The sequence below is a fragment of the Elaeis guineensis genome, chromosome 5, assembly GCF_000442705.2.
Source record: "Elaeis guineensis isolate ETL-2024a chromosome 5, EG11, whole genome shotgun sequence".
In the NCBI taxonomy this organism is placed as follows: Eukaryota; Viridiplantae; Streptophyta; class Magnoliopsida; order Arecales; family Arecaceae; genus Elaeis; species Elaeis guineensis.
In genome coordinates, this window is record NC_025997.2 from 81,439,077 (window position 1) to 81,457,912 (window position 18,836).

An 18,836-nucleotide genomic window follows, 5' to 3' on the forward strand; every position below is an offset into this window, starting at 1 on the left:
GTGGTCAAGCAATTAGGATTCTTTGAAGATACCTATTGCTTCTCTTCTAAAGGGAAAAAGGATACCTAATATTGTACTTGATGGATGCATTTAGAAGTTTTTCCGGATTCAATTCATGATGGCTTTGATTAATAATTTTAGCATTGGGTTTTTAGCTTCTCTTTGTGCCAGCTGAACTATAAAACTGATAAAGGATTCTACCAATAATGAGTTTTGTACCATTTTACCATCAAAAGGTAGAGTATCAATATGGCACTGGTACCAACTGTACATATAGAAACTTGTAGCATTAGAAAGAATGAAAACCATCAGTACTGAGCAGTACAGTCAATATCGTATGTTGGGTACTCATAGGTACACAGCACATCAACACAGACCAATATGCATGGGTATGGCATATGTATCTATACAAATGGTTTTGATGTCCTGGCACCCATAATGGTGTTGGTTTCATGTCAAAACGAGATGATACCACTCCATTCCAATGGTTATCGAATCCATTGACCTAACCATAGCAACTAGGACAATTCTTCAATTTAAGCTACCTAATTCATAATTGATACATCTATGTAATCAATTGCAGTTCTATGCAAATGTTTTCATAGTTTTCTTAACCAAGGTTTGTGTACTACCATGTGCTGTGCTGTATCAAGCATACCATACAATACAGGTACTAAACTGATACTTGGTGTGGAAGGTGTACTGTCAATATGCCAAATTGACCTTTACCAACACTGTAACAACATGGTACGGATACAAGCACCGAAACAGGGATTGTGAACCTTGAAATATATATGATTTGAACTTTTCCTTTTTCTATCTTTTTGTGACCAATTCTGAATTTTACTGCATCTACAATTTTTCAAGTAAAAGACATTTATAATTATAGATTGAGAAGGTGCACATTATTCTATATCCAAATCAAATCTTATAAGCTTACTTTCGTGTTTTGTCTTTGCCACATGGTTAATCTCATGTGATCTTTGATTGTATCAAAAAAATTCCTAAGGTGGCCTCAAAGTTAATCGTAAGTAGTTTAATTAGGTCTATGCATGTAGTTCATTTATAACTGTTGTTCGAAAATGTCACACCTCTTACATGCCTTAGAACACCCCCCCCCCAAAAAAAAAAAAACCACCACCACCACATGCACAGAAAAAGAAGTTGCATTTTTTCTTTTTCTATCCTTTTGGGCCTAAATTTGAATTTTACCACATCTAAGACTTTTCAAGTCAGAGAAGTTTATAAATAGACTGAGAAGCTGTGCAATTATTCTCTCTCTCACTTAGATCTTCTAAATTTCTTTGGCTTTTACTTTTGTCACAAGGTTAACATTTACTTACGTGATATTTAGTTGTATCAAATAAATTCCTAGAATGGCCTCAAAAGCTATGCATTAATTAGGTTTGTATATAAGATCTGCAATTTATTTATATTTGTGATTTATAAATGTTCAGCAACTGCATTGTGTAGTACAATCAGAGGCCTTACTAGGGTTTAGGGGAAGGACTGAAATCTATGTTGCTGCAATTTAGTGTAAGGCCTGAGTTTTCAATATAACTTAACCAGAAAGGTAGTATTTTTGAATAAAATAGGTAATGCAATTAAATAACTGGAATTAAGAGGTTGCTGGAACTATTCTGGAAAAGAACTGACTACATATGATATGAAAGTTCTAGGAAAGATAATAACATATTTTATTATCAAAGAAGATACGGAGAAAGGCAAGCAATGACTCAGAATAAAATAATGGAAGAAGAAAAACAATAAAAGGACGAGGGAGGATAATATTGTACTCACCCTGAAACATAGGTAGGAATCACACCAAGGTTACAAGCCTCATGCTTGTTCTACAACGTACCATAGGAAAAAAAAGGGAAAACTCTGAACTTTCATTCAGCTTTTTCTTTTTTTTCCATAAGATACTAATTACAAACTCAGGTCTCAAAAATAAAAAAACACTACTCACACCTTCAAACTCTCTAAACCTTTCTTTGTAAAGAGCCAGTTACCATTCATGGTTATTTTAGTATTGCTGTGAACAGTAATCATTCCAATAATTGGGACCACCGAGATATGAAATTAAATCAAAGATATTTTAATCCGATCCCTTTATTCCAAGATAAAACTAAAAATAACAATAAATAATAGAAAAATAAAATTCAAGAACTAAAATAAGACATAGTAAAATCATACACTATAAATCTTTGACATATCAAGGCATGATCTCCAATATCCAGCATTCATTTATGTCGTGCAAGAACTTGCCTCGGATTCTTTTAAGTCAAAGCTCCAATGACTAATCCAGTACTTCAGTTCATCTGTTCTTTTTTTTTTCTGCATAAAAGCCTGATTTCAAACTAAACCTTCCATTTCAACATTAGAAAAGAAAAAAAAAAAACTAGCCAGACTTTCAAACTCTCTAAAATGCCCTCCATAAATGCTGATCACTGTTCATAGTCAGTGTAGCGTGAACAGTGAAAGAAAAGTGTCCTATAAGCCAATCGCAAGTGTGTTGCGATGTGACTTTCTTTACAATTTTTCAACTCATGAAATGACATTTATTATTATTTGAGGCATTGATTCATCATATTAGCTGCATCTTATTATGTCTAAAATTATGATAAACCCCAAAGATTAGGATAATAATTTTAAGAGACAAGAATTGGTCATGCTAGTGAGACCTAAAATCCTAAAATCCTAATATTAAATATTCCTGATCATAGAAGCATTGAGTCGGGGATCAATGTTCCGGATAGACTGGTACATCCTATGTATGCTCAATGGAGAGAGTAGCAGATCTCACTAGCCACTTGTGTGAGACACTAATACAAAGATGTGGGTGCTCATTTGAAAAATGAGTCCACTGAATTGACTCGATGAAAGAGAACATCTTATGGAAGCCTTATTTGCATGTCAAAGATGGTTCTCTAAGTGGGAGTTGTGCAAGTGATCCTTAGACCTGAGACCACCATGGAATCTTGTGCACATGAATCCATATTTTGGTTCATATCCAGGCATGGCATTAAGACATGTACGGGGTGTTCTGGATATGGTAGAGTGTGTATGGAGGTTGTGAGTAGGTCAACATGGAATCACTCACTCCTAATAAGAGGAGATCGCATCCTGTGTATTCTTAATCCTAGATGACTCAAGAAAAGTCTTTTGGCCAAAAGCAGGAAGAAGATTAGAAAGTTTCTAAGCTTCTTCATTGGAGTCATCATTGGTTAATTGAGAATCGATATGAATATGTGTTTGAGTTTGATATGATTCCATACTCATGAACATATTCAGGGTGCAAGGATGATCGAAGAATTGAATTGTACGGTAATTTGCCACTGAATGATAGATTTGGTATTTCCACCAAATTCCACAGCTTTTGGGTAGTCATGATACGTTGCTAGACGTCAATCTTGACTTGTAGGTTTTTGACCGAATTAAAGAATTTAATTCGATTGCCAATTAGAAATGATTCTAATTATTGAGCTCGAATTTAGCTCAATTGGACCTAAATCAATTAGATTGAAATCTAATCAAATTTGATCAACTTGTATCCGGATCTACTGCCGGCTAGATGTGGAACCCAATGGGTCACACACATATGAAAATTGGCCAAGGATCCTTTTGAAAAAGGTTGATTGAAATTTTGGATTCAATCAGGATTCCGGTAAGTATGCTAGCACGTGTGGAAACCCTTGCTCCTTTGGAGACCAATTTGGTCCCATCCCTTGCTAATTAGCTAGCCCAATTTGGTAGACATTTGGGTCAGGTCGTGATACCTGGAAGCAGCCCAAATTGGGGCACCACATCCCATGTTAATGCCAAATATGAAGAGTCCAAGTTGTGGTGGACTCTTGATGTAAAATAGGTTCTGCCTACAAGTATTGGCATGGGCAGAAGAAAATTTATTTTTTCATGGGATTAAATTATTTGTGGTAGCTCACATCACCCTCCATCCTCTGGTGCACATCTCAAAGTATGAGATATATTTTTTCTGAAATTTATGGGGTAGAGAAAAAATTGGAAAAGAAGGATGTCTCGCGCGTGCGCGCAGAAGCGTCGCGTCTCTCCACGATTTGGAGTCCTTATCCCAATCAAATGCTTTCAGATTAGAATGATTTTTGGTGATGACATTCTGCACTTGATAAGATATTTTTGATAATTTTTCTGAAATTTTTTCAGACTTATCTGGATACCCAACGGATGCCATAAGTCGGTCCTGATGCCTGTGCGCACGATGATCAGCACTCGCGTGAAGAGCATCCTTCCGTGAGAATTTTATCATCATTTTTTATTTTCTGAAATCCAGATTGAATCCCCAATCCACGTGGATTTTTAAGGATTTTTCTGATTTGAGAAGGGACGTGAAAACATCCCTTTTTAGGTTGCACGCGCGCAGACCAGGGTGCTGATCAACGTATCATGGATAAGAGTCCTTCTGCTTGAAGGAACTCTTATCTCTGATAATCAGATCAGATATACCTTTTGGATAAGGCATGTCCCTCTCTTTTGGCGTCCCTCTGGTGGCTATAAATAGACCGGAACACTGGGTATCCGATGAATCTAAGAGGGGTTTCCAATTTTTCTCCTGTTGCTCTCCTTTCTTTCTTACAACCTAAGTTTTAGGACAAGACTTTGGAATTTAAGACAAAGCCTTATCTGATCCTAAGAAAGATTGTAAGGATCCTAAAGAAGGAGAATCAGAAGTCCAGAGGAGGTTCTAAAAGGATGAGGTCAGGTTCTTGAAAAAACTTGACCGGTACGAGACTAGTTGAGTTCTAAGGGTTAGAACTCTTGAAGCAAGGTGAAGGAGCACTGTCTTTGGTTCAATTTCCGTGTGGATCACCATTGGAGGGCGGACACTTGGACGCCTTGTGAAAATTGGGATTAACGCTACAGATATTCTTATCCTAATTTATATTTATTATGCTTTGATTATTATAGTCAAGAGTTTCTGGGCATTAGGGCTTCCGGTGCATTGGGTGTTTTGAATGAAAATTTTAAACACCTAACCCTTCCGCTGTGCCATCGAAATCCAGCAGTGGTATCAGAGCCAATCTTGATTTATGTAATCAAAGATTAAATTATTATCTTAATTGTGATCAAGCATGAGTTTTTAGTTTGGTTCAAATCGGTTCAAGGGTTGAACCCGATTGAACATCCAAACCCTATCATGTCTTAGAGATATGTTTTAAATATAAAATTTTTTTAGTAGCTTAGTACTCTAATTGGAGTTCATCACCAAGCCGTCCGATCATAAGAGCAAGTAGGGTTCAAAGACCCTCTTCCTATTCAATAGCGTACTCTTATGGCGTGTAGGGGTGCCACTGTGATGTTCCAAAAAGAAGAACCATGAAATGAGTGTTTTATATTCATGCATGTTATTAGAACTTCATACATATATGATATGCTTGAGATATTTAGTTATAATCATATTGTATGATTCTGCTTCCATATCTTAGAGAATGATAAGATGTCATAATTAGTTGTTATGATTATTAAGATACAACTATTATAGTGCATTCTTGTGATAAATTGAATTAGGATGTGTTTGAGACCATTAAAGTCCTCATAAAAATCATATTAAATCGTAGTATTGTGAACCAGAAGCTGACCTATTTTTTTGAATCGATTAATTAATTGATGTCTAAGAAGTGTTTCAAGCGCGGTGGTTATTTAATTGGTTCTATTGTTGGCCTGGCCAATTTTATTGGTGTCTAAGAAAAGCAATGGGAGGACCCCCACCAATCTTAACACTTTTCTAACCAATTATATTAGTTCGTTCAAGTTGGGTCAAGGGTTGAACCCGATTGAACATCCAAACCCTATCATGTCTTAAAGATATGTTTTAAATATAAAATTTTTTTAGTAGCTTAGTACTCTAATTGGAGTTCATCACCAAGCCGTCCGGTCATAAGAACAAGTAGGATTCAAAGACCCTCTCTTCCTATTCAATAGGGTACTCTTATGGCGTATAGGGGTGCCACTGTGATGTTCCAAAAAGAAGAACCGTGAAATGAGTGTTTTATATTCATGCATGTTATTAGAACTTCATGCATATATGATATGCTTGAGATATTTAGTTATAATCATATTGTATGATTCTGCTTCCATATCTTAAAGAATGATAAGATGCCATAATTAGTTGTTATGATTATTAAGATACAACTATTATAGTGCATTCTTGTGATAGATTGAATTAGGATGTATTTGAGACCATTAAAGCCCTCATAAAAATCATATTAAGTCGTAGTATTGTGAACCAGAAGCTGACCTATTTTCTTAAATCGATTAATTAATTGATGTCTAAGGAGTGTTTCAAGTGCGGTGGTTATTTAATTAGTTCTATTGCTGGCCTGGCCAATTTTATTGGTGTCTAAGAAAAGCAATGGGGGGACCCCCACCAATCTTAACACTTTCCTGGCCAATTATATTAGTTCGAATCTTGAATGAAGGTAGCTTAGTGTTTTAAACACTACTAAGGGCCTTCCTTCATGCTAGGTTAATGTTACATCATGAACTATGGCTAGTTTGTTGTGTTACCATAAGGCTTGTCATAAAAATTAATATAACATAATCCTAGTGCATAAAAGATGCTTACGGCAATTTTGGATATACTGCTTTGTTGTGCTAACACAAGGACAATTATATTCGATTTTGACTGTATTGAAATGAAGGATCTTACTTAACTAAAATATTATAGCTTGTTGTATTAACACAAGGCTAATAATATTTTAGAGGCCAAGATAAAATATTGAGAATTGCATGAGATGTAATTGGAAAGAGTTTCCTACCTATGAACTCATAAAGATTTGTTGTGTTAACACAAGATCGTTATGAAGAATTAGGATCTCAATCTCACTAAGATAAATATAAAATATATCTCGTTTACCATAGGAGAGGGCTATGGTATCTGATAAAATAGTGAGAGACAACTAATTTTAAAAGTCCTCATCTAGTTATGCATGTCAAACATGAGTGGTCTGCTTATACTATTGTTTTATGTAGATTTAAGTCTACATTATGGCTTCTTTATTTTCACCCCATGATATCATAAATAAAACTATATTGACCAATACAACTATGTGAATTGGTTGAGGAACTTGCAAATTAGATTTACATTGAAAAAAAACTCCGATGTTCTGGATATTTCTGATCCTAAATTGGTCAGTAATAATGAGAAGGTAATGATGTCCGTATGGATATTATTTATAAAAAATTTAGACATTGAGAGTATAATTGCAAGAATTATCTTGCAAGATTGAAGCAGGGTGCAAGTGTAACACCAAAAGATATGTATATGATACAGACCTATTTTTCATTGAGTGATTCAGACTCTGATATTTGGGTATTGGATACCATTTGTGGATCGCACATTTGTAATTCATTGCCGCGACTATAGAATATCAAAGGTCTGAAAAGAGGTGACCTCGAGTTTTATAGCGCAAATGGAGAGTCTATTAGCGCAAAGACTGTGGGAACCTATATGCTTGATTTGCCTTCGGACAAAATTTTAGAATTAAAAGACTGTTATTACATGCCAAAGGTCATTAGAAATATTATTTCTATACCTTTGTTATTAAAACAAGGTTATGAAATAAGATTAATGGAAAATGGATGCTCTATTTTTTTTTAATGAATTTTATGGCAGTGATTATATTGATAACAATCTTTTAATTCTTGCACTCAATGAAAATATTTTTTATATTAAAAGAAATATGAAAAGAAAGAGAGAATGTGAATGTCACATATCTCTGGCATTGTCGCCTTAGTCATATTAGTGAGTCAAGGATAAATAAGTTATGCAAAGAAGAATTCTTTGATCCAAATGATTATGAATCATTGGGGACTTATAAATCTTGTCTCATGGGTAAGATGACCAAGACTCCATTTTATTAATATGGAGAGAGGACAAGTGAGTTGTTAGCTCTAGTACATATAGATATATATGGACTGATAACAACTCAGGCCAGAAGAAGATACTCTTATTTTATTACCTTTACAGATGATTTATTAAGGTTCGGATATGTGTATCTTATGAAACATAAATTCGAAGCTTTTGATAAGTTCAAGGAGTATCAAGATATGGTCGAGAAACAAACTGAAAAAAGTATCAAAGTTCTTCGATCTGATCGAAGAGGAGAGTACTTATCCAGTAAATTTCTTGATCATCTTAAAAGTAAAGGTATTCTCTCTGAATGGACCCCTCCTTATACACCTCAGTTAAATGGTGTAGCAGAAAGGAGGAATCACACTTTAATGGATATGGTGCGGTCTATGATATGCTTCACCAATCTCCCAATATCTTTCTAGGGATAATGCCTTAGAGACTGCCACATATATATTAAACAGAATGCCTTCAAAGTCTGTTGCAAGCACTCCATATGAGATATGGAATGGAAGGAAGCCTAATCTTAAACATCTTAAGACTTTAGGCTGTCCTACTTATGTCAAAAATATTTTTGGACATAAGCTTAATGCTAGATCAGACAAGTATAGGTTTGTAGAGTATCTTAATGAAATTAATGAATATTATTTCAACCACTCTACTGAACAAAAGGTATTTATTAGTAAGCACGTCACTTTCTTGAAACATGAATTTATCCAAGGAGGCAGTGGGAGGAATATTGAATTTATGAAAGTTCATGATCTACAAACCGATCCAAAAATACCAGTGGTTGGACCACAAGAAGATCCTCAATTAAAAGTACCCAAGGATGAGGTACATCCACTATACACACCTCCTTTCCGAAGGTCAGATAGAGTGCGTCAAGCATCTCTGAGATATAATTTTGTCATTGAGAATAACAATTCTATCAACATCATTCAGGATGTTGATCCACTGACCTATTCGGAAGCTGTCATGAGTAAGGACTCAGACAGATAGCTGGAAGCTATGAAATCTGAGATGGACTTGATGAATACCAACCAAGTATCGACCTTGGTTGACGCACCTGAGGATGTAACCCCAATATAGGGTGCAAATGGGTCTTCAAAAGAAAGATCAGAGTAGATGGCCAAGTAGAAACCTACAAAGCTAGGTTAGTGACGAAGGATTTCAGTCAAAGGCAAGGAATTGACTATGATGAAACCTTCTCACCAGTGGCTATGCTCAAGTCCGTCCGGATTTTGCTTGTAATAGCGGCATACTACGATTATGAAATCCGGCAGATGGATGTCAAGACCGTTTTTCTTAATAGTAATCTAGAGGAAGAGGTCTATATGACTCAGCCAAAGAGATTTGTCTCAAGTGGGAGAGCAAATCAAGTATGCAAGCTAACGAGATCCATCTATGGATCGAGCTGAAACATCCAATTTGATATGACAGTCAAAGAGTTTGACTTTATCAAAAATACGAATGAACCATGTGTATACAAAAAGACAAGTGAGAGTGTTATTATCTTCTTGGTTCTGTATGTTGGTGACATACTGCTCATTGGGAATGATATCCCAATGATGCAATCGGTCAAGACTTAGTTATCGAATAAGTTTTTAATGAAAGACTTGGGTGAAGCATCCTATATACTGGATATAAAGATCTATAGAGATAAATCTAAAAGAATGTTAAGCTTATCCCAATCACGGTACATAGATCTCATATTAAAGAGATTTAATATGAAGGCAAGTAAGAGGTTACCTGCCTGCAAGTCATGATATACGTCTCTCTAAGAGAATGTGTCCTAAGACACCAGAAGAGAGAAAAAGGATGAATGAAATCTCTTATGCTTCAGCTGTAGGATCAATTATGTATGCCATGCTATGTACCAAGCCTGATGTAGCTTATGCTTTGGGTATAGCTAGTAGATTTCAGGCTGATCCAAGGAAGGATCATTGGAAAGCAGATAATAGCAAGTCAATATCAAGGTATGTGTTTATCCTAAATGATGAGGTAGTGAGTTGGAAGAGTTCCAAACAGTAGATAGTAGCTGACTCAACTACTGAGCCAGAGTATGTTGCTGCTAGTGAAGCCATTAAGGAAGCTGTCTGAATGAAGAAACTCATCATGAATTTAAGAGTCGTTCCTAAGATTGAAGGACCGATGTCACTTTAGAGTAATAACACTGAGGCCATTATTCAAGATAAGGAACCTAGATCTCATTATAGATCCAAGCACATCCTCAGACGTTTCCATCTCGTTAGAGACAAGATGTTATCCTTAAACGAGTAGACAAAAAGAACAATACAGCAGACCCATTCACTAAGGCCATACCACAGCAGCTATATGATTATCATCATGATTGTATGAGATACAAAAGCGATTGACTTTAGTGCAAGTAGGAGATTGAAAGAAAAATGCCCTATAAGCCAATCGCAAGTGTGTTGCGATGGAACTTTCTTTATAATTTTTCAACTCATGAAATGACATTTATTATTATTTGAGGCATTGATTCATCATATTAGCTGCATCTTATTATGTCTAAGATTATGATGAACCTCAAAGATTAGAATAATGATTTTAGGAGACATGAGTTGGTCATGCTAGTGAGACCTAAAATCCTAATATTAAATATTCCTGATCATAGGAGCATTGAGTCGGGGATCAATGTTCCGGATAGACTGGTACATCCTATGTATGCTCAATGGAGAGGGTGGCAGATCTCACTAGCCATTTGTGTGAGACACTAATACAAGGATGTGGGTACTCATTTGATAAATGAGTTCACTGAATTGACTCGATAAAAGAGAACATCTTATGGAAGCCTTATTTGCATGTCAAAGATGGTTCTCTAAGTGGGAGTTATGCAAGTGATCCTTAGACCTGAGACCACCATAAAATCTTGTGCACATGAATCCATATTTTGTTTCATACCCAGGCATGATATTAAGACATGTACGAGGTGTTCTGGATATGATGGAGTGTATGGAGATTGTGAGTAGATCAATATGAAATCAATCACTCCTAATAAGAGGAGATCGCATCCTGTGTATTCTCAACCCTAGACTCGAGAAAAATCTTTTGGCCAAAAACAGGAAGGAGATTAGAAAGAGTTTCTAAACTTCTTCATTGGAGTCATCATTGGTTAATTGAGAATCGATATGAATGTGTTTGAGTTTGACATGATTCCATACTCATGAACATATTCAGGGTGCAAGGATGATCGAAGGATTGAATTGCACGGTAATTTGCCACTGAAGGATAGATTTGGTCTTTCCACCAAATTTCACATCTTTTGGATAGTCATGATACGTTGCTAGACTGAATTAAAGAGTTTAATTCGATTGCCAATTAGAAATGATTCTAATTATTGAGCTTGGGTTAGCTCGATTGGACCTAAATCAATTAGATTGAAATCTAATCAAATTTGATCAACTTATACCCAGACCTACTGCCGGCTAGATGTGGAACCCAATGGATCACACACATATGAAAATTGGACAAAGACCCTTTTGAAAAAGGTTGATTGGAATTTTGGATTCAATCAGGGTTCCGATAAGCATGCTAGCACGTGTGGAAACTCTTGCTCCTTTGGAGACCAATTTGGTCCCATCCTTTGCTAATTAGCTAGCCCAATTTGATAGACATTTGGGTCAGGTTGGGATACCTGGAAGCAGCCCAAATTGGGGCACCACATCCCATGTTAATGCCAAATATGAAGAGTCCAAATTGTGGTGGACTCTTGGTGTAAAACAGGTTCTGCCTACAAATGTTGGCATGGGCAAAAGAAAAAATTTATTTTTTCATGGGATTAAATTATGTGTGGTAGCTCACATTACCCTCCATCCTCTGGTGCACATCTCAAAGTATGAGATATATTTTTTCTGAAATTTATAGGGTAGAGAAAAAATTAGAAAAAAAAGGATGTCTCGCGCGCACACGCAGAAGCGTCGCGTCTCTCTACGATTTGGAGAGTCCTTATCCCAATCAAATGCTTTCAGATTGGAATGATTTTTGGTGATGACATTCTGCACTTGATAAGATATTTTTGATAATTTTTCTAAAATTTTTTCAGGCTTATCTGGATGCCAAATAGATGCCATAAGTCGGTCCTGATGCCTGCACGTGCGGTGATCAGCACTCACGTGAAGAGGTGCAAGGATAGCATCCTTCCGTGAGAATTTTATCACCATTTTTGATTTTCTAGAATCCAGATTGAATCCCCAATCCACATGGATTTTTTAGGATTTTTCTGATTTGAGAAGGAATGTGAAAACATCCCTTCTTTGGTTGCACGCATGCAGACCAGGATGCTGATCGACGTATCATAGATAAGAGTCCTGCTTGAAGAAACTCTTATCTCTGATAATCAGATCAGATATGCCTTTTGGATAAGGCATGTCCTTCTCTTTTGGCGTCCCTCTAGTGGCTATAAATAGGCCGGGACGCTGGGTATCCGATGAATCTAAGAGGGGTTTCCAATTTTTCTCCTGTTGCTCTCCTTTCTTTCTTACAACCTATCTTAGTTTTAGGACAAGACTTTGGAATTTAAGACAAAGCCTTATCTGATCCTAACAAGGGTTGTAAGGGTCCTAAAGAAGGAGAATCAGAAGTCCAGAGGAGGTTTTAAGAGGGTGAGGTCAGGTTCTTGAAGAAACTTGACCAGTATGAGACTAGTCGAGTTCTAGAGGCTAGAACTCTTGAAGCAAGGTGAAGAAGAAGCGTTGTCTTTAGTTCAATTTCCGTGTGGATCACCATTGGAGGACAAACACTTGGACGTCTTGTAAAAATTGAGATTAGCGCTACAGGTATTCTTCTTATTCTAATTTATATTTATTATACTTTGATTATTATAGTCAAGAGTTTCTAGGCATTAGGGCTTCCGGTGCATTGGGTGTTTTGAATGAAAATTTTAAACACCTAATCCTTCCGCTGTGCCACCGGAACCCAACAGAACAGTGCCTTGAAAAGTAACTGCTACAGTAATTGGGCCCATCAAGGTATTAAATAAGATTAAAGATCGTTGATCTTCAGACCTCCATTCCAACATAACCAACTAAAATTTAAAATAACCAGAAATAAAAGAAAATATGAAAAACTGACAAATCGGATCTAGTAGAATTCTAAGGTTGACAGCCATAGGAGACTCTAGTAAATCACCTCTATAACCCATCCACCATGGATATCAAAGATCCAAGGCAGCTATGTAGCCTCTTGTTAACAGGGATGCTAACTGCCCGAGCACCTAGAGGCATCGAGGTGGACAGCTTAGTGACTTAAGCAGTCAATCTTTAAAAAGGGTAAGAGAACGCACATAAATCGACCAAGTCAAATATATGAAAGATAAATGATAACAAAAAGAATTGTCAAACATGAGATCTAAGATGTGCAAATTTGACAAGTCTTGGAAAAAGATATCTTAATCTCATAACTCATATTTGAAATCCCATATCTTCATACAGAACACCAAGGAGATGAGAAAGGAGAGGAATAAGAAAGGAGAGGATTTTTCAAATGAGAAGGGGAAGAAGATGAGGACTAACATAACAAGGGGATAAACATTAAGTAGCCAAACAACTTCTCAAAAAGGAAACTTTTGGGCCAGGATAGCCGAATGATTGTCAGGACTACCAATAGTTCAATGGCTGTTGGAGGACTCCCCAAAAGCCTCTGATCAGTGGTGCATAGGTGGATGGTGGATGGCAACTAGCACAAGGCAATTCACTTGCCATAGCATTAAGAGATGAGGGAGGCAATGGGTTGGGAGAAATGAGGGAACGAATGAACAAAGAGAAAATATATCGCAGGAATGAAGAATGAGCAAAGAAAAAATATATCTTAAGTTGTGTTATTTTCACTTAAAATAAATATATCTGTCATAATAGCGAAATAAAGGAAAGCAAGAGAATGAAAAAAAGGGAGTCCATACATCCTTTAGTATATGAGTGTCTTGTTGGTCACTTCCCAGGTGTTTAGCATACAAGCACCTAAGCAAGATTTTGGCAACAATGTTGGATCTTGACATTATATATAAGGGCATAAAGGACTTCAAGTTTTTGACTTACCAAAAAGGCCACAACTAAGACAACAACTATAGTCCCCAAGAACAAGGTGGAGATAGGGGGATTGAGGGGGCTCAATTGCACCCTTAACATGGTTTTGAAAATCTGACCAAACTACCCGATTCAGCGTATCAAACCGGATCGGCGCTGAATCGGGTCGGATCAGCGCTGATTTTCGGCACTCACCCAAAAAAAATAAAAAAAAATTGAGAAGCGCCCGATTCGAGCACAAATCGGGCTGTTTTGGTACGAACCGGACAGTACGTGGGCTTACCGAGCCAAACCGCTTGGTTCGGCCTCTTTTCTTTTATAGTAGGAGACAAAGAAGAAGTCGAAAACTTCTTCTCTGTTTCTAAGCATCTCTCAAACATTCTCTCTCCGTTTGTTACTCCCTAACACCGAAGACTCAAAAAAGATTCAAGTGGATTAAAGTTTTAAAGGTATGTTTCTCAAAACCATGCCATCTTTCCTCTCTTCCTCTCTTTTTTTTTGAAAAATTCATGAAAAATGAAAAACCAAGGAGAAACTATGTCAAAAAAAAAATTTTTGACATGATTTTAATATATGTTATAGATCTATAAATGATCTACACGATGAGCTATCAACCCAATGATAGCTTTCGAAGCCAAGATCTCAGTGAGAGATCGAGGATGAGTTATGATCCAGCGCACCTACCTTATGGAATAAGCGCAGAGGATTATCATGCTACATGGCTGAGGGATGGATGGATGTTCCTCTTGAATATATAGATGATCCTGATATTTATAGACATCGACGATCGATCAAATTCTGATGATCGGTACGTATTGAGTACTTTTAAATTTTTTAATTAATTTTACGCATTTTAGAATCCAATGACATCTAGTCCATGTATTGATTATTTAGGATGCTAAATATTATGTCATAATATCATGCTTAGATTCGTATCACACGCGATTAAAAGTGTATCGGAGTGATACGAATATTAATGAATATCACTTAATATCATTTTGCGTTTTAAATTACTTAATAATGCATAAAAACTTGATTGGACATCTCCCACCCAAAAAAAAAGAAAAAAGCCAAAAAAAAATTGGCGTGCCAGTTTGACCTGCACGCCGCTATACCATGTGTCGGTACGGTATCGGTTCGGTCGGTGACCGAGACGGTCACCAATACCCGTTTTTAAAACCTTGACCCTTAAGTCTCTGATTTCAATAACATATAAGCAGGTTCTGGACAAACCAAGCTTATGGTTAACCCTTCTCCCTAAAATTGTAGAATATGTTCAAAGCTGCTGCTTGAGATTTTATCAAACATGGAAAAATTTTTGGAATCAAAATTATATCATGAGCTGCTCCTAAAATCACAGGATAGGCAATGTGGATTGTTGTCCCATGAGGTGCCAAACTAAGAGATACATGATTAGTAATAGCCGTCAAATAACCTAGGTGACCCTAGGCAGTAAATTAGCCTACAGCCTAGACAGCAGTGGATTGCCAAAGTGCCAATGTAATTGCCCAAACAAAGACTTGGTACAAGCTCAAACAATTGCTTTTGATTCAGGTACTTCATCAACAAAAAAAAAAAGAAAGAAGAAGTATAAACAGTTTTTGAAGTATTTCAACAAGTTAACATCTTAACATACCTCGTGGTATACGTGAATATAAATGATTACGACATTTTGAAAAACTAGTAAACATGCACAAGCGAATGCACGTAGAGTTGATCTAATAGTTAAAGTCATTCAAAGTAAATCGGTAAATGCAAACCAATTAGTGCAATAAGTTCCCATTTAGAAGCTATTCCATTAGCAAGGAAGATCGATTTTCACATTTCTTTTTATTGGCTACCATAAAAGAATATAGCCGAATGGTTATCTGGTGCGTGATGAACAAAATATGCTCGTTAAGATACAGAAAACATATCTAATTAATTAGTTATCTACTAATCCTAACCGTACAGTCCTTTTTTTCCCATAGAAAGCTCACCAATGACCAGATTTTATTTAGTTTTCTTCACTCATTACATTCACTTACATAATTAAAAGTTCATTTTCACTTAACATGAATGTAAAGTTAAAGAGCTTGGATAAGTGATAACAACTAACAAAGTCACAATTACTGAAATCCAATTGTTGCTTTCCATTCTCATCAAAAAATTAAAAAAGCTTAAATTTGTTTAGCAATTTAGTTTTAGATCTCAAACCTCAATAAACTAGGTTTGTTCTGGTGGTCATAACTTTTTGCCTACCAACCAAAGGTACTGAATTCAAATCTTGGATGGTGCATCCCTAGGTATTATGACCTAGGTAATTATCATGCTGGTGGGCTTCTCAAAAAGAAGAGGATCTTAAACCTTGAATCTCAGACTGACTTATTGTTGCCAGCACCCAACGAACCCAATGACATGGTGGTCACAATCAGTGAACATCACATTTGCTCACATGACATAAGGAACTGCCCCCTATCTTATGATATACCAATTAACTGGAACCATTCAATTAGTACCTTTTTGCTAATTAAAAAATTGCTCTCCACAGCAAGTGTGCACGTGCAAGAGAGAGAGAAAGAGAGAGATGCAGAAGATCTGCACTCTGTGTTGTGAGTTAAGAGACACAACAGTTGTGCAAGAGCTCTCTAAGGGGATGAACTGAATTTATATTGTCTTTCAACAAGGAATAGGCTGTAGTGCTGGAAATCTGTTGCAATACTCATTAAAGAAGAAATTTGTCAAACACAAGCAACTCTCTAGAGTCTAGACTCTAGAATCCCTAAGATCACTTGGGCTTCAATCTTTGTCATGTCCTGAGTTCGATAAACCATGTCATGTTTGCTATTCTTTGTTTAAAATTTTCACATAACAACAATCATAGAACATGATTCTTGTCCAGACATGAAAACAGAAGTAAGAAGTAAAATTACATCCCCATTTTGCCGCATAGCTACTGGATTTCTTGTTAGATTATCTAATTCCCATGGACAGAAAAAGCAGAGTGGCTCAGGACCCTCCTATGCTATATCGGTGGCTGAAACCAAACCATGGGTGAAATCCCAGACAAGATGAATACCTTAGTATGTGTAACTGGTGAATAATGGGTTCCTTATGACAAGAAACCAGAAATTAGTTTGGATTGGGACATGCTTTGTTAGCTGGATAGACAAGTCCTTATCTTTTTTTTCTTTTTGTGCAGGGGAGATTTCTTGGGAATTTTTCTGAGAGAAATTTCATTTAGAGAGATCAGCAAGGAAATCCTACAGCTGATAGTGCGTTAGAATCACATAAAACATGTCTCTATAAATGATGGGAGAGCATTGGAGATAGGATAAATTCTTGTATATGTATTTGCTAAGAGGCTGCCCAGGCAGTAACCGAAGTGCCTACATGACAGCCAGTAAAAACTACATGCTCAATCATTTAGATTAGAACCATCCATAGCTCATAATTACAAACAATTGTAGATCTTCCTATCTGATAAGTTACACCCATGTTCAAAAAGAAAAAAATGAGTCATTAGAAATACATGGTTGAAACACAAATATTAAATGCTGCAATTCTGTCTTAGGAATTGGTTTTTGAAGCTTTCATCTGTACCAGGAATTTGTTTGCTTTCTTTCTTTCCTTCTTTTTGTTGGTTCTGCCTACTTTTGTATGGCTCAAGGGATATCATGGCTTCTTGCTTATCATTTAAGAAACTAAAAATGTAAAATAATCTTCTAATCACAATAAATTAGAAGCACAAATGACGATCTTCTTTGTAATTTGTCCCCCCCCCGCACCCCCCCCCCCCCGGCCCCGCAAATCCTGGCTCCACCATTGCCAACGAACATCACTAAAATCTCAACTGTCTCCTGAAAATTAATAAAAATCAATATTCTATTTTGGTTTGATCAATGCAGCATTCACTTGGATGGTTAGTCATAGACCCAGTAGATCCACCTATAATTCATGTGAAACCTAGTTAGCACACCCATAATGTTCAGTCTTAGTTTTTCTAAATGTTCACAATGTAATTTTGCATATCAGATTACAAAAAATGCAGCTAAAACAGATTGAGGTATTTCAGAATCAAACAGTCAATTCAGAATCCAACAGAGGAATGTAGATGAGATGGAAAAAAAATAATATGTTGCTTACTTGCATGACTTGATTGGAATTACTTGGAGGAGAGCAGAAACACCTGCTACTAAAAGTTCTCTGGATTTAAGGACCTCATTTGCCACAGGAATCATGCTTTTCACGGGATAATCTTTAGCCCTGTTTTGAATTCTCTTGAGAATCATTGGCCGAAGATTTTTCCAATCTACTTTAGAACTGTAATATCTCAAATGCATGGGAGAACAATTTAAATCTACCCAGATACCATGCTGGACATTCAGCCTCAAAACCATGAGACCTGCACCACAATAGTTTGAAAACTAGGAAGTTAGAGCCTGCATATACGGGTCTGGAAAAGAATGAACTAAGTCACAACTCAAAGTTGAATAGGAATTCTTGCACACATGATCGTGTAAAAGTAGCTTGTTGATATTTATTCCTTGAAGTTTGAAGGAATAAAAACCCAATAAACTTCAAGGAATAAATAGCCAATAAGTTTTAATCTGGCCCCAAATAATTGGAGAAAAAAGGCTAGATGACTATGTCGTTCCTTGAAGTTTGAAAATACTACACACAAAAATTCATTTTTTTGCCATAGTACTACTACAATCCCCTTCCCCCATTGCCTAGCTACTAAGAAATGGCAACAACCCTACTGCGGATACAACACTTCAAACTTCGGAAAGTTACATCTCAGTTTAATGGAAGTTTATTATTGTTATATGAAAGAATATGAATATGGTGCTTAGCACCAACAAATTTTTATCTTGCTTTCACCAGCATCCACCTCCGTCTTTAGTATCTACATTCTCTCTCCTCTC

At 36.4% G+C, this 18,836-nt stretch overlaps 2 protein-coding genes across 4 annotated transcripts in view; both read right to left on the reverse strand.

Moving 5' to 3' along the window:
• The window catches only part of LOC105035788 (protein translation factor SUI1 homolog), a 62,885-nt gene that overhangs the window by 15,460 nt on the left and 28,589 nt on the right, over positions 1 to 18,836 (reverse strand). The gene's annotated exons all lie outside the window — the stretch shown is intronic.
• The window catches only part of LOC105035789 (APO protein 4, mitochondrial), a 52,429-nt gene that overhangs the window by 4,982 nt on the left and 28,611 nt on the right, over positions 1 to 18,836 (reverse strand). For all 3 annotated transcript variants that reach the window (XM_073257979.1, XM_073257981.1, XM_073257980.1), the window contains exon 3: positions 18,055 to 18,313. In XM_073257979.1, coding sequence (XP_073114080.1) covers positions 18,055 to 18,313 — 259 coding nt within the window. The remainder of the gene's footprint in view (positions 1 to 18,054; positions 18,314 to 18,836) is intronic.